Source organism: Bacillus rossius, chromosome 6 (genome assembly GCF_032445375.1).
Source record: "Bacillus rossius redtenbacheri isolate Brsri chromosome 6, Brsri_v3, whole genome shotgun sequence".
Taxonomy (NCBI): domain Eukaryota; kingdom Metazoa; phylum Arthropoda; class Insecta; order Phasmatodea; family Bacillidae; genus Bacillus; species Bacillus rossius.
Window position 1 is genome coordinate 26,443,930 of NC_086334.1, and position 19,212 is coordinate 26,463,141.

The 19,212-nt window shown below is 34.8% G+C and overlaps 1 protein-coding gene across 1 annotated transcript; it reads right to left on the minus strand.

The window, feature by feature from the left end:
* Positions 1-369: 369 nt before the first annotated feature.
* On the minus strand, positions 370-17,880 carry LOC134532888 (tektin-1). The gene is made up of 7 exons (XM_063369897.1): positions 17,709-17,880; positions 16,054-16,447; positions 15,113-15,385; positions 12,782-13,004; positions 3,522-3,658; positions 1,800-1,881; positions 370-1,092 (listed from the first exon to the last, which is right to left on the minus strand). The coding sequence occupies exons 2-7, from the start codon at positions 16,428-16,430 to the stop codon at positions 955-957; spliced, it is 1,230 nt and encodes a 409-aa protein (XP_063225967.1). The 5' UTR covers positions 16,431-16,447; positions 17,709-17,880; the 3' UTR covers positions 370-954.
* Positions 17,881-19,212: the final 1,332 nt, after the last annotated feature.

A 19,212-nucleotide genomic window follows, 5' to 3' on the forward strand; every position in this document is an offset into this window, starting at 1 on the left:
TTGCAAATTTCCTTTCTTGTAATCTCATGTTTTTATGTACCAAATTTCATGTTTCCACACATTTTGCTAAAATTGTTAAGCAGCCCCTAATTATGTCGTATTTTACACTTCACCATTTCAAGGGGCACCTATGTGTTAGTAATCATGGCTACCCTGAGGATCTCTGCATGATGATGATTATTATTATATATATATATATACACACACACACACACACACACACACACACACACACAAACACATAGCACATTAGTCACATTCTTATGTAAAATTACATTTGTGTCAGCAGACAGCATTTGCTGATGGAATCTGTTCACTGGTTGATGTGCTTCCTATAATGCTAAATGCATCCAAGTTAAGTAACCATAATACAAGTGCACAAATTAAAGTTTATTAACCTTAAAATTATTTCAGCCATAAATAAGTCCACACTATGCCCATGAAGTGTACTTTTACAAACATTTACAGCACCTTATATGTATTTTTGTGACTAGACAGGATAGATTGACTTATGAATTAAATAAGTTGGATAGATTCAATTTTCATCTCGGATTCTCGATAGTGAGAAAAATAAATTTGCTATAATTAGAATTGAAACTCTTTAAAATTTTACTTGGTAGTGATTTTTTTTAGTTCAAATCATATTAACCATGTATGGAAAAAAAATTTTGAAGACTGATTTGAAAAAAAATAATTCATCGTAAAAGCATTTTAAAACTTAGTTATGTACTTTTATTAAATATATTTTTCCCTCCTGGAATTGAACCAATTATTTTTTATCAGATTTTCTCATTAAAATAAAAATAATAAAGACAAAGTATGTTATACAATAAATAAGTTTGAATGACACATTTGCAATGATCATTAGTTGGAAAATACATTTAGTGATAATACCATGGTATTAACACAACTACAAAGACAAACCTTAAAATTTGAAATACAGCCAGAAATAGTTCAGTAGGCATGATAGTCCATGCTTAGGCGAATGGTCATACATTCTACTTCATCAATCTTGAGCGTATTGGTCTTGATATTAATATCTTCCTCCAATTGAATTTGTACCCTAAGCAAATACCGTAGTGATGCTTCGGCCTGAAAATAGTTATATACAATTAATTTTATTAGTACAAAGATCAACCAGTGTCAGTTACACTCAAATCATAAGGAAAATTAAGTGCAATAAGCATCACAGGAATGACTATAAACTGATTTTTGCTGACCTGTTTTTCTACTGAAAAAAAAATTCCAGTAAGTTATTTTAGCAAACTTTTTCACTGTTTGTATTGAAGTACTGTAAGTACTTGAAGTATTGTACTGTGTGTATTTCACTTGTGTTTGTATTGAAGGTTTCCCTCGAATCTGAATTGTGATTTTGCTATGCGAGGATAAAAGCTTGGAATGTTATTCAATGATTTCATATGTTATGTTGGGTTTGTAACATCTACATTGCAGTCTGTATTGTTCTCAAGGCCACAGCTATAGTTAGTAACTATTTATAAAAAAAATGTTAGGCACGGACTGATTTCTTGAGAATAATAAATTACGCCCAGATAAAGGTTTGGAAAAGGGGGGGGGGGGGGGGGGGTAAATGCTGTTGTATATAGCAGGAGACAGAAAATGTCCTCTGACATTTAAAAGCACAGCAGCCTAAATTACAACAAACAAGCTTCTCAAAAATTAGTTAAAAGGTTAAAACTCATCAGAACTAACAAAAGGCATTGACTTGAAGTTGTTTTCATAGTTACAAATTTTAAATAGCTAAGTGTTCAGATACTTAGCTTCTAAAGACACATGCTTACCTCAGCTAATGCTTCCTGTAACATTGTTACGCTCTCTGTGAGCTGGTTTACTTCTTGGAGAAGATTCAGCTCGACTTCATCCCTGAAACACCACACCATGTATCACTCAACACACCACTCTGGTTACTGAAGCATATTGGGTGGTTGCAAACTAAAAATTCTCGACTTCCTGTTTTACTGATTAAAAGAAAAGAAAAATTCTGGCTCAAATTAATTATTCTGAAATAGCAATAATAATAAATCTGAAGGTAGTTTGGCTGTTTCCAAACATATTTAATCAATCATCTGCATATTAGCAACCTTAACTGTGAATTCCTCAGTATTTTAAAATAACCCTTTTTATGACTCATTTAACTACTTGATAATTAGATGTGAAAAAAGAACATAGTAGTTTGTAACCAAAAAAAAGTATAGTTTGGTCAACAGGGGCAAAATGTTTTTTAAATGAGCATGATACAAGCACTTTAATAATGTAATCTACAACAAATACAAACTCATGCATTCAGGGCCCGAAGGAGGGAGTCCAGTATAAAGATTTTATCATTTTTATAATAAGTTTTCTTTATAATGAAATTTTAAAAGAAAATTGACTGTCACACTGAAATATCAGGAAATACATAGTATATTAGAACACCAATGGTTACACACAGAAATTTAAGAACTGTGTTTGCTAGAGAAAAGAAAACTGAATATTTTATATTTTATTTTTATTTGTTTTTAATACTTTGTTTATGAAAAAAAAAATAGTGATCTTGTCAAAACAAATCATAAATACATATATATGTTGTCAAATTTGCATGAAACACATGTCAAATTTGCATGAAATGTATGTGTACAGTAATAATTGTGCATGCTGGCATTAAATACAGACTACTTGTAAACACTACCTATTCCTGCCACTTCTGTGCATGAGGCATGTCAAGCTATAATGAGGTGCAAATAAATCATTGCAGCCCATTAAAGATTTAAATGATCCTTCTAAGTTTTCCTCTCTGTAAACTTATTTAGCTATAATTGTTTTCTTCGGTCTTCACTTGGGTTCTAAACCCTGGAAGGGAGGTATCCAGACCCTACGGATCTCCCGCCTAGCTACATACCTGATGCATGGAGCCACAAATTTATTTAAGTGTTTTAAATTCAATTGACATGCAGAATCACACAATAGTCATCGTTATACGTACAACCAACCCCACAGAAGCAAATCCAGAGAGACTGCACTGCAAGTGTAATGCAACAGAAATGGGTTCGACGGAGCAGTTGGGACAGGATCAAATGCATGCTAGAGAAAATATGTGTTAATTGGAGAGTTTGGGGATGTAAATAATCAATTTAAGACAAAACACTTTTCCTGAACACATTTAAATCATACTTCATACGTTATCTGTCGACTCCCATCTCGTCGCACACTAGTGCCTGCTGTACATTACAGCTATGATATTTGGCACACTAATTAAAGCAGTACCGCTAACTGAAATCCTCGAAAAAATATATTTGTATATCCTAAAATTTTGTATTTTTTTAGCGGTCTCCAATAACTGTGTAAGGCTTTATTGTATTTTGTTCATTCGCTTCTACAAAATAGTCCATGTTATCTGAAATTTGGAGTTAAAGAGGGGCAATTGAATGAGGTTTCACTGCTTTTCGATACTTCTGAGGTGTCACATTTTACACGATAAGGTAACTGTTTTTAACGAGCAAACGAGCAAGGCGAATGGCACGTACTTGCACAGCTCCATCTGTGGCCTCTGAGCCCTGTTGCCGAGCCGAGTGTGAGCCAGGGCCACATAGGCCTTCTTGTCAGCTACGGCTTTCTGCAGAGACGTAATGTTACGCACCATCTCGTTTATCTTCACGACAGTCTGCAAAAATAACAATTCATCAAAAACTTAATAAAATTTTTAAAAAATTAAAATTTTTTCTAACAATCAGAGCTGTTAATCAAAATAGTTTAGAAAAACTTATCCTAAATCCAAACATTTGTTGGCAATGACACGTGAATCATTATTACGTTCCTATTTTTGACATTAAGTTACAAATGTTGTTGAAGGGTGTTCAAGGGAGTCGGACATGTCATTAAAGGCAATGTTATGTTAGATATTAGTCATATATATGTAACAAGTATGTGTTAAGTGCATGTTTAGTAACATTTCGAAACCAAAACTACTTTTATTAAACTTTTTAGTTTAGGTTTTAATGTCCTAAATATATTCATAAATATCTATGTACTTATATTTATTTTTAGTAATGTTTGAAGATATATTTATTGTAAATGTTTTCAATATTATCCTCTGAAAATTTAATTTGGTTAGAGCCAGAAGATTATTTTTTATATTCTATTAAGAATTATGGTCATTTGAACAGAAAAAAATATGGTTGCAGTTTACTCAGAAAATGAAATTATAATAGGGGTATTATGGAATCATATTACCAGAGGATATAGCCATGTCTCTTCACTTTACGCTGATACATGATTTGTATATATACGATGAAAAATACAGCTGTGGTGTGTGAATACATGCAGACGTGTGTCGCTCTCGCGCGAGTAACCGACTTCGTGTTTCGTTCCTGCGCGACCCTCGTCTCCGCGTGCCCGTCCGCTGGCGCTCGAGGTGTCATTGCTTGGAACTACGTCCGGGAGCTCCCACCAGCCGCGCCGCGTGACCGCGCGTTCGTCAAACACTACTTTCGCGCGCATTTTGTGTTTTCTTTCGTGAAGTGCATTTGTTAGTCGTTGAAAATATTCTTCCGTGCGCCATGCCGAGGTCTAAACCACCTCCGAGCTTTATATGGTAAACATAAACTTGACATTGCCACGTCACTTTGTAATGGCGCGTTGTGCTCTTCCCCACTCGGCTACTTGCTAATATTATTATGCTAGATAGGTTTGACTGTTTGTTACTATTACTTTCTGTCGATATTGATATATCTATATATATCTCTATATATATATATATATATATATATATATATATATATATATATATATATATATATATATATATATATATATATATATAATTTGTAATAATGTATAAGGGTAGGTCAAACAACACAGATGTTATTCAGGTTCTGGTAATTATGTGTAATATTTAATTACATGTGTGGCAATTTATTACATCGGCGCCTATTTCTACACAAAGGCCTAACCCACTTAACACAAATGAGCATTAGACACAACACAAAGCATAGGTTAATATGACAGGTTCATTCATAACTCGGGAAATTGGTAAGGAAAATTAACATACGTTGAACTTTATGAATTTCAAAATTATTAAATAAAAATATTTGAATAAAATTTATTATCAATAAATTACTGAACTGGGTTGTGGAATGACTATTATGTTCGTTAATCATCTGGATATTTACGTCGCACACATGATTACGATACAACAGTTCCTTTAGGTCCATTCAAAAATACGTAGGCCTAATATTATGTTGCACTTTTGCGTGATTAACGATTTAGCAATCCACAAAATCAGTTATTTAAATAACAATTTCAGTTCGTTGTAGAGTTCGTGTACCTAGGCTTTAGCTCAGTTTTTACGATCGGTAGAACACAGAACTATCTCTCTCGTTTCACCTCTGGGTTAAAATTCATAAATTAGATTATTTATAATTACAATAATCTTTACTGTTTTTGTTTATTTAAAGTCTTTTAAAATGTTGATAATATAATTTAAACTCAATGTTCTTTCAATTAGTACGTCGCTATATCAACTTTAGTATGGCGCTGTTTCACATGGTATGGAGGGTTTTTATTTATTTATTATTTATTAAATTTATTTATTTATTAAATTTGTGACATGCACACCAACAGCCGAAGCTTTGGAGGTGTGCACAGAACAAGTAATAAAAACACGACACATACAAACGAATAAATACAACATAAGCAGGATAATAAAAGACGACACATACAAGCGAATAAATACAACATACACAGGATAATAAAAGACGACACAATAACAAACAAAACAAAACAAAACAGCAACAGAGATAATCTTAACTAAATGATCTAGAATGGGAAGAATAAACAGGATTATAAAATTACTCAAAATATTAGGGTAATCATAAAAATTAAAATTTAAAGTTTTTAATAAAATTTTCATATTTATTGAAATTTGAGATAAGTCTGTAAATTAAATCATTATTATTGTGTAAGGAACATAATAGGGATCGAAGGCGGCTTTTGAACTGCGGGACTCGAATACCAGAGTTATCAAGTAAGTATAAGCAATTAATTTTTGAACTATAGCACTTAAACACAAAGAGGGCATCCAGATGGATGCGACGATTTGAAAGAGATTCTAATTTGGGTAATTGATGGTGTCTAGAACTAATTATTTTGAAAAATTTATTTTGTATGGATTCAATTTTGTCACTATCGGTGGTGTTAATACTGTTCCAGATAACTGAGCAATATTCGAGTTTACTTCTGACTAAGGACAAATAAAGAGTAAGAATGGATTCAATATTAGATGCATAGTAAGTTATATAATTTATTAAATATAAGGTTCTACGGGAAAAGGATACTAAAGAATTAACATGTTGATGAAAGAATAGTTTGGAGTCAAGAATAACACCAAGATCTTTTATACTAAGAGATTTGGAAATTTTTGAGTTGTCAAGAAAATAATCATATTTAACTGGATGAATTTTCCTTGTGAAAGAAATAATTTTTGTTTTATCTTTGTTAAGTGAAACTAAGTTCATTTTACACCAATTATCAATTTCAGTAATATCAGATTGAAGAAGCAGACAGTCATTTAAGGAGGAAATTTCTCTGGATATTTTAAGATCGTCAGCAAACAGAAAACCAGTAGTATGATGAAGAACTTTAAAAATATCATTGATATAAATATTGAATAGTAAGGGAGATAAAGTACCCCCTTGAGGCACACCAGAAGTAGCATGATATAAAGTAGAAGTTTTTTTATTAAGTGAAACAAAGAAACATCTATCTTTAAGGTAACTAGTAAACCAGGTTATATAATTATTACAGAGACCGAAGTTAGAAAGCTTAGCTAGTAAAATGGAGTGATTGACAGTATCAAAGGCTTTAGCCAGATCAAAATAACATGCATCAACCTGCCCCCTTGTTGTAACTTTATTGTATATAGGATTAATAAATGAGAGAAGATTAGTAGAAGTTGTCATACTATTTCTAAAGCCATGCTGATTAGGAGCTAATCTGTTGTTTATTGGGAAGTTAATATGTTTAAATATTATTTTTTCAAAGATTTTAGTAAAGCCATTTAATAATGATATAGGCCTATAATTAAATACACTGAGTTTACTACCCTTTTTATGTATGGGAATAACCTTAGCTATTTTCCATTTAGTGGGAAATACTTGTGATTTTAGACTTGTATTAAATAGATGCAACAATAGAGGCATTAGAATAAAAGAGCAGCCTTTAATAATGAAATTTGGTATACCGTCAGGACCAGTAGACATAGTTGGTTTTAATGATTTAATTCCCCATAAGACCTGGCTTTCTGATAAGAATGATACAGGAATTGAATCGTGAATAATATCGGGATCAATGATACGAGGGTGGTTGGTGGATGGTACATATACACTAGCAAAGTACTTAGCAAAGACATTAGAAAGAATACCTGGATCATTACAGATATCACCATTGACATTAAGAGAATGAGATTCACTATAACCATTTTTCATAACATTGACATATCTCCAGAATTTTTTAGGGTTATTCTTAACCTTATTATTGATACTACGATTCCAATTAGTTTTATCACGCTTAATAAGATTTTTATAGTGCTCTATATTTAGAGAAAAGAAGGTAATACTGAGTACCTATTATTGTTTCTTTTATAGAGTTTATGAAAGTGTTTTTTAGATTTTAAGGCATGAATTAAATCACCAGAGAACCAATAAGGATGTTTAGAGGCCTTACGTGTGGATAATGGAATGTGAGTATTGATTTTATCACAGATACAAGATGTAAGTTGATCTACAAGAGCATCTACATCAGTGGTGTTATAATATTCATCCCAATTGTGGGTTTTTAGAGAGTTATATAGGCTTAAGTAATCACCAGCTTTGTAGTTTCTGAAAATAGAATCTGGAGTAAAATTGTGTGAGGTCGCCTCAATATGTAGTTTAATAAGTAGGGTAGGATGATAGATATCCTCTTTGACCAGAGATTCAACAGCTTTTTCAACCACACAATGGGATAGATTAGAAAGACAAAGATCTAGAAGATTATTGGAAGATTGTATTAGGTTGTGCTGAATTAAATCCAAATTAGATATGAAATCAAGTAGGCACTGAGCCTTGGATCTGACATGTGCACGGGCAATATTGAAATAGTGATTACCTTTCCAATCTATCCCAGGTACATTGAAGTCACCTAAGATAATCACATTATCATGAGAATTAACGAGTTTTTGTTCAAGAGCTTCAAAATACAATGTGAATAGATTAGGTGATGTAGTTGGAGGAAGATAAATATTACCCAATGTTAAGTACTTATTAAAAGCAATTTTAATATTAATCCATACGGCTTCTACTCCACGATAGTCATATAATTGAATTAGCTGAACAGAAGGGAATTTATGTTTATTCACTGCGATCAACACTCCGCCACCACGTTCCATTGATGAGAGTAGCGGATCCCTATCAGTTCTAAAAATAGAATAATTATCGGTGAAATAATGAGCATTGATACATCTTTCGTTGAACCAAGTTTCTGTTAGACAGATTATGTCATACTGAGTATTAATAAGATTATCAAAGAATTCAACTGATTTTGTTCTAAGTCCTCTAACATTCTGATATGCAATTTCCCATTCATTAAGATTGGGCATTCACTGGAAAGTGAGTAGGAAGCACTCCTCCAGGCCCTGGCATAGAAGTTGCTGGCGTAAAAGGTGACGATGTACTGCAGGAACTTGGAGGTAATTGGGTAGAATTGCCGAGAGCTTCAGGAGATGAATTAGTACTAACAATTTGGTCTTGATGCAGTTTTCCAAAGAAAGGACTGATTAAACAGCCACTGGGCCAAAAAACAATATTATTAATTCTACTAAAATCTTCTTCCAGAACAGATACATGGAAGGAGGCGTAAGAATTATGCTTTGTCCGGAGCTTGGCCACTTTGACTTGCTTGAGATTTAGTTCGTTGGAAATATAATCTACGACTTCTTGTTCCGTGACAGACTGCTCAAAACGCGTGACAAAGAGAGCTTTTGTTTTTTTGTAAATAGGTTTAGCAATTGTTCTTAATGTTGAAACATTCCTGATGCCAATTTGCAAGGGATTTTTCTTACGATCCGTGTTAGATGATTTTCTATCGGAGTTTTCATTATTCGTGGACTTGCGTGAATGTTGTACTACGGTAAAGCCGTCTTCGTCGACGGGCTGTTTACCGTTTTTCCTGATGACGTCGTTGGAGACACGCTTAGTTGTAAGTGGGTCACTGGTGGGCGCGCTGTTGCCAGATACACCGGATGACTCGACACAAACAGGTTTCTTGTTTGAGGAGACTTTTTTTACTACTTGACTGTATGAATTAACAGAATCAGTCTTAGAAGATAAGATCTGTTTGATCTGTTGCAGTTCATTTTTTATCTCTGCAGTTTCACTACGAGAGTCGATAAGAAGGGTTTTTAACACCATATTCTCGCTTTTTAACTCGTCAAATTTCATACTGAGGGATTTCACGGCCGAGATTAAGTCTTCCATGGTGGGATCCAGAAGTTTTACCGTCCAAGCTTCACTAGATGATTTTTGCTTCGATGAACATTCACTTGCTTTTTCAGATATTCCCGGCGAATTAGAAATCACTTTTTTAGTAGGCGATCTGAACATTTTAGTAACCGTGTCAGGAACTAATTCAATGATCGTATCATTATTATCGGGTAATGAAAACCCATGAAAGTCGGAAAGATTAAGCAGCGATGAATCAATTATGAGTGGAACTCGAACTTAACGATGGTGAAGAAATAATAGCACATTGAAGCCGGGGAGCGCGCGCGCACGTCCGTCGGCTATGAACGCTCAGCCGTCACTGAACGCTCAGCCGTCACTGAACGCTCAGCCGTCACTTACATAAACTAATCACTCCTGGGTACATATTCGTCAGAATATGCCCTAACAAACTAGTAAACATTTTACAACATGAAAAAAACTCATCCTTTGTTGCGGATGGTCTGAAATAGCTAATATATATTTTTCTTTTGAATTTTTAACAGGCATCTCACTGGGACGCCAATTCTTACATAACTCTTTCTCAAATAGAAACGTTCCAGACGCCTTCTACTTGAAACATGGCCTCTGATTGGCCGGGCCGGAATGCCGTTAACGTAATTTACAAAATCACATCTTGTAAACAAAAGGTATTATTAACAAAGTTGCAAACGCAAAAATGAATTAAATTTAAAAACATAATTTCCAACAATGCCACATCCTTCGTATATAACACGTATAATAACACAGTTTATACGTTTTGTTCAATTGGTCCTTAGAGGGGTGTATCTAATTGCCGGTCCATATATGTCTTCTCCCACTACATAGAGCATAGCTCTCGTAGACAAACACTTAAGTTACAAACTCAGGTAATCAAGTCCTGTGGGGTAAAACAATATTTAAAACAAATAATAAAAATACAATATTCTTATTCATAAGAATGGAAAATAACTAAATATATTCTGTACGTTAAATGTCTAGGCATGTAACGGTACAGCGTACTAAATGAACTGTGGTATTGTAAGTATTGAGATAATTCTCAGATATTGCGCAAGGAAAATAGATAATTTTATATATGTTCATGAAAACAAAATAATGACAATTTTAATCATTTGTATCATGTTTTGCAGCGAGGCTCAAACATAACAGAAATTTTTCAGATATACTTTTTTGATAATATTAAAGTTTTCAGTACATTTAAATGGTTTTGATATAGTTATGAATATTTTTGTTTTTCAAACCCTATTTGTTCCACATATTGAGCTAATGGTGGTTGTAAAATAAACATTGCAGACAAAAGTAGTACTCTAAGGATGTGCAATTAATTCTAATACCTTGATACGATTTTCCTATTAACAAATTTGATCGAGATTTTATTTGGCAGGGTTAGTGAGTCTGTGGCCTTGGAAAGATACAGTGCTGAAATAGGCACTGAGGTTACCTCCTGGGGGATGAACTCTACCTTGCTGCATCCCCTGATGGCCTTGTTTCTCGAGATGGTTTAGTCGAGGTCAAGTGCTTATTGTTTGTGAAGGACAGACTTTTGCATGATGTCAGTCAAGAAAAAAAAAACTAGTTCTGTCTAGAAGTGAAACATGGATCTCTTCAGCTGAAAAGAAACCTCTGGTACTTCTACCAAATTCAAGTTCAACTGAATATAACAGGGATAAATTTCTGTGACTTCGTTGTTCTAACAGAAAAATATTTTTTCACTGAAAGACTTTGTGTGCCCGCCCAAAGAAAATGTAATTTAAGTAAGTATTTAATTTGTATTCCAGAAATGGCTAACAGAGTACCTGTCCCCTTGATAATCATGTGTGATTTTGTTAATGATAATTTTCATAAAAAAGGCCATTTTATCATATCCAATGCGATACAACAGTATGAGAGCTGGCGATTAAAAAGAGATTACAATGGACGATGGCCTGGTTTGGTGAGGAATTTAGACGATTTTTTTTGTGACTTCAAAAATAAGAAAAAATTCAACTTTTTGGAATTTTTCCGCCGTTCACGGGACGAGATCTACCTCGTGTAAAAATTTCGAGTTTCTAGCGGTTCTGGAAGTGGGTTATAATTTTTATAGGTCAGTTCAGTGAGTCACACAAGGGGATGTAAATATATTTGGATAAAAAAATTAATGCATATAGGCCATACAAATTTTAAAGTTAAGTATTAGCGTCACACCGTTCACCTAGTCTCAAACCAACGCAGGTTTTGCTCATCGCCGGAATTCGGTTACGTCTTCTGCTTTGTTTCAGAACATAAGGGACAACAGTAAAAATATTTCCATTGTATAAATATTTGTCAACAAAATATGAATCAAATCATAGCTACTTTATGCTTGCAGGTTTCGTGATGTGTGTAATGTGGACAGTGATAAGAGTTTTCTGTTGAGATATATCAAGAAAGTGTTAATAATTTGATGCAAAAATAACATAATGGTGATCTGAGTAATTTAAGTATTGGATCAATTTTTTTTTCTTATATAATGGAACGGTTTGATTTACCATGTCTTTTTAGATGAATACGCCAGTTTAAAAGAAATATGCACTGCATATGCATTGTGTCTTTGAGTTATAAAATGCAATACCTTATACCAAAATATTTGAGAACTATAAAATTTGTTTCCGCAATCATTGTTCAATCTAGAAACATATTGATGTACTTTAACGTTGAATACCGACAAAAAGCTAAGAGAGTTTACACCCAATAAATTATTTTTATGCGTATGGCTGAGTAAATGTGATAGATATACATAAGTATTGGCATGTGTATGGAGCAACAAGAAAGATAATCGAGAAAGGATTCGCTATGAAAGTACGCCGTTGCTTGCGTTGAACACGCGAAGCTACGCTCCGTGCTGGCACAAAAAGCCTGGCGGACACCAGGCGAATACGACCCGGCGAGGAGTGAGTTCTGGTTCTGATATCCCATCTGTTTCTTCCGCCCCCTCCATCCTACCTGCTGCCAGCCTACAAACAGTTAGCTAAACCCCCGCTTGGAGCGACAGGGGCGACATTCTTACGCGCGTCGACCTCCCGCTGTTCAGGAGCCGAGCGACACAACCTTCCCCTTCGAAGGCCCTCAGGCGACTGAGCGCTCAGCGGCGAGACCCAGAGTCTTATACAGTGCTCTTATGGTGTTTAGTGATCAGTTTTTATGCTATTTTGAGTGATGTATCAGTTTGAAGTCATTCGGAAGTGGGGACGTTTTTTGGACCACTGGAACACCCTTAAGCCAACACAATCACACATAATGTACTAATGTGTCACCTGATTATGAAGTTTCTCCAAGTTTTCTTTTGCTTGACGAGTTTCAGCAATACGCTGCTGGAAGGCATTATTTGTTAAATGGTACTGCCGCCACAAGTCTTCAATTATCTGCTTTAAAAGGGTGTCCACGTATGACCGCAATGGACGTGCAGTGTTTATTTCCTTAGCTGCACGGTCAATATTTTTTCTAGACATGTTGGTCCATTCTTCGTACGTTATATGGCTAAACCAAAACAAAAAAAAATTGTTTCAGAAATAATGTTTTGTAACAAGTTAGGTTACAAAATTTTGCAATTAATACTTCACACCAATTTTTATATTTCTTTGCATAGAGTTAGCTGCATAATATCTAAGATGACAAATATCTGCATGGCATTTTTCAGTACAGTTGATAGCCCAAACTGTATGAAGGTATTGTGGTGGAGACTGAGGGAAAGAATGATGAATGCAGAAATATCCAAAAATACTGGAATTCAGTCTGGTAGTTAGTGCGTGGAATAAATAAAACTGAATGACTTGGGTAGCATATATTGAGTTGATTCTTCAATTCCTTTTAACCATGATAGATAAAATAATTGACATTACTTAATATTATATTTAGAAGATACATAGAATTATAAAACATTATTATTATTATTATTATTATTATTATTATTATTATTATTATTGAGTATATTAAACAATGATCTTGAATAAAATATTACCTTAAATAAAGACAACTTTGAAAAAATAGATGTACCTTAAACACAAGTTGACCTCAAGTGAGCAACATTAATATAGGGCTTACACCCCATTCATTAGGCTATTAGTCTGGAACGTGGCAATCCCACCAATTATTTACCCAGTTGCAAAGTATCCCGAGAGGACAAAGAGAGAAGAGTGAGACAAGAGATTAATGACCTAAGATTTTTACGATATGCTTAATAGAAACAGTGTTTTATAATTCGGGGTTAATGAGTACACTGATAGAGTCGTACTGGAATCAGAATCAATAAAATACTGGAATACATCATCACTAACTGTTTGTAGTTGTATATAACAGAAATGACCTTTACAGAACAACATTGTAGATGTCAGCAAATTTCACCATACACCATTCAGTAAAACCAAAAACATCAGTCTTGGCCTCAGGCTGAAAAACTTCAATTAAAATTTCGTGCAATCCTAGAGAATGTATTTATAAATAAGATCAAGTATGTAGTAAATTTTTTTTTGCAAACACATTATCTATACAGAAATGTTTTTTTCATCAGAGTATGTTCACAGGCAATAATTTTAAACTTCCAAAGTCATTGTTATGTTGATCTATCAGCAAAATGTTACCCAATGCAGCAATTCAAGAAATATGCTGCAAAAAAAAATCATTAAAAGGTTTCAATGTGTTTCTGACTTACCAGTAAAAGGATATCAAGGATGTTTTGAAATTGATCGACATAATATATACAATAGCAGGCTGATTCCATAGAAAACTACAATTTCATTATTTATTATTTTTTTATTTATTTTTTTCTGCACATAATATTAATTACTTAAATGTGTCCTAAAACCTACATCATTGTTAACAGAGGGAATTTGAACATTTTTATTCCCTACGTTTGGGAACACTGAATGTGCTAAATATTTCATTGGGTGTAGAGTGGCCCACATGTGATACTAAATATGTAATAATCTATAACGCCTCAAAAATTCTCACTTTGTTTCTCTTTAACAGCTTATTAGTGATTTCATATAAAACATAATGAAGATAACTGTGAAAATATCAAAATGATAAATCTCTTTTAGTTTTGTCGATTTATATCTCAAATTTGAAAGAGTGAATAAATGATAGTAAATGTATGTATTACACATGAATGCTGGTATTATATTTATTATTTATCCTAGAGGATTAAATAATTACTATAGTTGAAATAAATGATGTTATATGCTTTGATGGGACCATTAGATTTACAAAATTTTCCTATTAGTATTTAATGAACAAAATAAAATATAACAGAAATATGAGTTCAACTACCCCACATGTGATAATGGAACACAACACACACAGGATGTCTACACAAATCTACAATAAAATTTCCCTGTCTTTCCCATGAACAAAATAAATAAGAAAACCCAACCTCTGCCTTTCCCATATTTAGCCTAATTCAAACAATACCTAGAATACACCATTGTATAGAGTGTATAACTATGCTATAAAACATCATCTGGAAAAAAAAAAATTTCATAGTCTGGATGATGGAAGACTGGAGGATGATATTTCCCCTTCAAGTTACTATCACCGTACATTGACTCCTGGATACAGTAGTGTGTGGTATACAGTAGTTGAGTAGGTACCCGGCAGCAAGGGGACTGTCACCGTGGTAGGTGCTCAGGCCCAGGTCCGTGACACGCAGCTCGGTGCACAGCCTGTCTATGCCGAGGGCAGCGCTCTTCTGCTCGTTGTCCCGGTCCAGGAAGTACTTGGTGGAGCGCAGGGAGCGCAGTTGCTCCTGTGTCTGCTCCAGCGTCCTCACCAGCAACGCCTCCGCCCCCTCTATGATCTCTATCTCCTTCTTCAGCTCCTTCTCCACGCTGTCTCGACACAGGTCGATGCCGAGACGTCCCTCTCTGGAAGCAGTTACAAAATATATGCTTCAATATCTGCTGTACAAGGAATTTTAAACTTTCACCGACTGATTTTTTGTTTTCTTGAGAACATGCTTCCATGGGTCTTGTTCTGATAGGTATCTCAAAATGCCACCAGTTCAAAACAATTTTTGTGGCTATTTTCAGGGCAGTGTGAGCACAATAAATTCTACACATTGAATTTTGACATGAGAAATAGGAAGATCAATGCAGCAATAAGCATTCATTTTTGCCCTCATCGCTAGGCAAAAAAATCCAAGTTAACCACTTGGGTGTACTGTAAAAAAAAATGACCATTAAATTATTAGCTAAATCAAATTTCAATTAAAGGACTGTTGACGATAATTTTTGTTTTCTTGAATTTAGTTATTAAAAAAAGGGTCAAAATTTCTTTTTGTTCCAAAGTTTTTTGCTATTGATCAGTAATGTGTTTTTATTACACGAAAACACTAACATATATAGAATTTAATCTTTTAAACCTTTAATTTACATGGTTCTATTTTTTAATGTTTAGTAGCCTATATTATTTTTTTAAATAAACATTTTCATTAAACACAACATACTAACAAAACTTCATTTCTATGCGAACTGCCTGACAGTCCATCCAGAAGTGTCGGTCTCTCTGCTGGTTTGGACAGGTGGGCAAGTACCTCAGTATGATGCAGTCCTTGCAGAGCTTCAGCGCGTTCTCCCTAAGCGACTTGAGGGCGCTCTGTATCCTCTCCTTGTACGCGCCGAGTGCCTCCTCCTCCAGGCAGCACTCTGCCTTCTGGCGCTCGTTCTCGTCCTTGAGGAACTGCACGTCCCTGACCCTCAGCTGCAGGCTCTGCTCCACCTCCCGCCGGTGCAGCGCCGTCAGCTCCGCGGTGACGTCGCGCACACGGCTCGACTCGCCCAGCACCAGCTCCGCCAGCCGCTGCTGGTCCGCCGCGGTGCGGCAGCGCTCCCGGCCGCAGAGGCACCACTCGCTCAGCGAGAACCTGGTCGGCGGCGGCGGCACCGCCACCAGGGACCTCTGCCCGGACATCCCGCCCCTCTCCTTTCCTGTAGTCAAATAAATAAACACATCAACAACAAATTTACAAAAAATTTTCTAACATATTGGTTTAATGGATTTTTGTAGGTCTGTGTAGTTTTCCATAGGTAGATTTTTTTCACATTTAAGTAGTTAAAACAGAGTGATGGATTTGGTTGGATATGGTCAGTTACATTTAAAATCCTTTTGAATTGGTTTGACTCCTCGCAAAAATTGTTTTTTTTTTTTGGAGTGAATTCTAAAAATGTCAAAACATTTTATTTTCGTAGGTTACGCTAAACATTCAATTTTCAAAATTAGGTAAAAAACTTAACGTATGAGGTTAGGGGTAATACATCAAATTTTCGAGGTTAGGTAAATGTCTTGTAATTTTCAAAGTCCGGAAATGTTTAATTTGTGAAGTTATGTAATAGATTCAATTTATGAGGTTAGGTAAAGCTTTTAAATTCGAAGTTGAGTTAAACGTTCAATTTCCAAGGTTACCGGAACGTTTAGTTTCCGAGGTTAAGTCTGTGCCTGTTGAAGTAATAAAAAAGGTGAAAAATATGTACTTATTTTCTGAAAGTGGCACTTTTCTATGGCCTGGATTCCAAAAAAATTTAAAGCTAAGAACAGCCTTGAAGTCAGAAAACATTGTGTGGTTTACCAAGTTGAAAAAGAGTAAAAATACGTGGAAAATTATCAGGTACTCCCTTAACACCACTGCCCTGCTCACGACAGTTTCTCAGCTAAAAATAGGAATTTCAAAATGCTGTTTTTGGGAGAGATCAAGGAACATCTGTAGTTCTCAAACATAAACGTTTCACGATTTTTCTTTCTAAAAAAAGTCAATGTACTTCACTATTACAATTTTTTTAAGCACAATGGGGAAAAAATATATTTAAAAAACTGGAATTGGTGTTAAAACTTGAAAGAGTAGAAATAAAAAAATGTGATGAACAAGATAAAAATTTTTGCAAGCTGTGTGGCCTATGATTACTTCTTTAGGCAGAATACAACATACATTTTGCTTTTCATTCAACTTAAGATTATAATTTATTGTTATATCACAAGTTTTTGTTATGTGTAGGATATTTTTTGACGTAAATTAAAACAGCTACCTATACAAAGTTTTTACTATAATTCTATTAAATATAATCTGCAACTAGAGCAAATTAATTTAAAAAACTAAGAAAACGCATTATTACTTACTATAATTACATAGTCAACATAAAATGTTTAAGTTAAATGTACAAAATTACTGCAACGATGAGGTATAGAATCACTTACCAAAAGTAGTAATAAAAATTATATATGTAAAATTTGCCAAAAATTAAAAAGATATTTTAGGTAAATATAAACAATAAAGTCCGAAATAACAAAACAACAGTGTTTCAGGTTTTCTTTGGTATCCATAGTTACCATCGATCACAATGTCATCGTCATTAGCGCACGGAGATACAAAAAACATTCAAAAAATCAACTTCCTTGGCGCCATTCCATAGATGAAAATATTTTTTTCCCCCTTCGTAGAGATCACAATGATAATAAATAAGTAAATCACGTGCTTGCTGCGAAATAAATATTCACTAAACTAAGAATGTCGATGGCTATAAACCTGTTACATGACAGGTCATTTAATTCATAGTACATTTCAGTTTTGTGCCTGGCAACAAACACAGAAGAAATAAAAACATCACAAGTTTTATCCTACAGCTTTACCTTTGGCAACATCACTTCCTAGGGGCTAAATTAACCATTAAAATACATTCATTATTGAAAGTTCAAAATTCTTTGTATTGGGCTGTTGTTTTAATGTGACGTCGTACTCCCATCGGAAAAAATTGGAACCCAGATACCACGCCAGATTACAGTGTGCTCGCCTGGCATCCAGCCAGCAAACATAATATGCTTATATGGTATCAGCCGAATCCAAGAAGTTTATTATTTATTACCAAGGACCGAGCAACCTTATTGCAACTTTTTTGACTTAAGACAAGTGCCAAGTAATGTATCATAATTAACTTTTTTTTACATTGTAAGGTGAAGTGGAAAACCTATGGCTGTACGAGGTGTCACACAATAAAGCTACAACTCCTACGAAACTTTTTCACTTTAAACAGCATTCCTGTTAGTGCTGGAGGTGAGTGTAAGTAATGATGTGATGTATAGGGCGAAGGCATGCTTGAGGGCCTAGTATGCCATCTAGCTGACCTCGATCATCTGAATGGGTAGTTTTTTGTAACATAATTTCTGATATAAAACATGGACAGCACAGTTCACACAGCCGCCTCAGTAAGTGAGGCTGCTCCTAGAGCTTGTGTTGGGCAACTTAATGTATTTTATTCACAATTTCACTTGGAGACATTCGCCTCGATTCTGCGAGGAGCGGAAACGTAGCCACGTTTGTTGGCACCCTACTGTATGGAGACAAAACAACAAGATCTAATCTGTGAGTTATCAATGCATGTACATTGTTGGGCAGTGTAGGTACACCGAGCGGACATAATTTATCACCATCGTGTGACGATTCCACAGCACCTCTTCACCTACCCCAAATCCGTTTCACAAACAAATTGATCCTCTGATAACACATTGTCCTTTTCCGTCCAGCATCCAGATATGTCACATCTATACACCTCACATCATTAATTGCCCTGCCAACCGTAGCTTGTTTATATACTCCCAACAACAATACTCCTTATCTACCCTCCACCAAGCTTCCATGTTCGACTGTTATTTAACCTCACCCCCCCCCCCCCCCTTTCACACCACCGCGCCAAAATAAAAGCAC

Excerpts from the sequence above, each read along its gene's own strand:
- LOC134532888 (XM_063369897.1), bottom strand. The coding sequence starts at position 16,430 with ATGTCCGGGCAGAGGTCCCTGGTGGCGGTGCCGCCGCCGCCGACCAGG. Across the intron at positions 1,882-3,521 it reads CCACAGATGGAGCTGTGCAA|GGATGAAGTCGAGCTGAATC; the intron begins GTACGTGCCATT and ends GTGGTGTTTCAG. Across the intron at positions 1,093-1,799 it reads TACAGGAAGCATTAGCTGAG|GCCGAAGCATCACTACGGTA; the intron begins GTAAGCATGTGT and ends AACTATTTTCAG.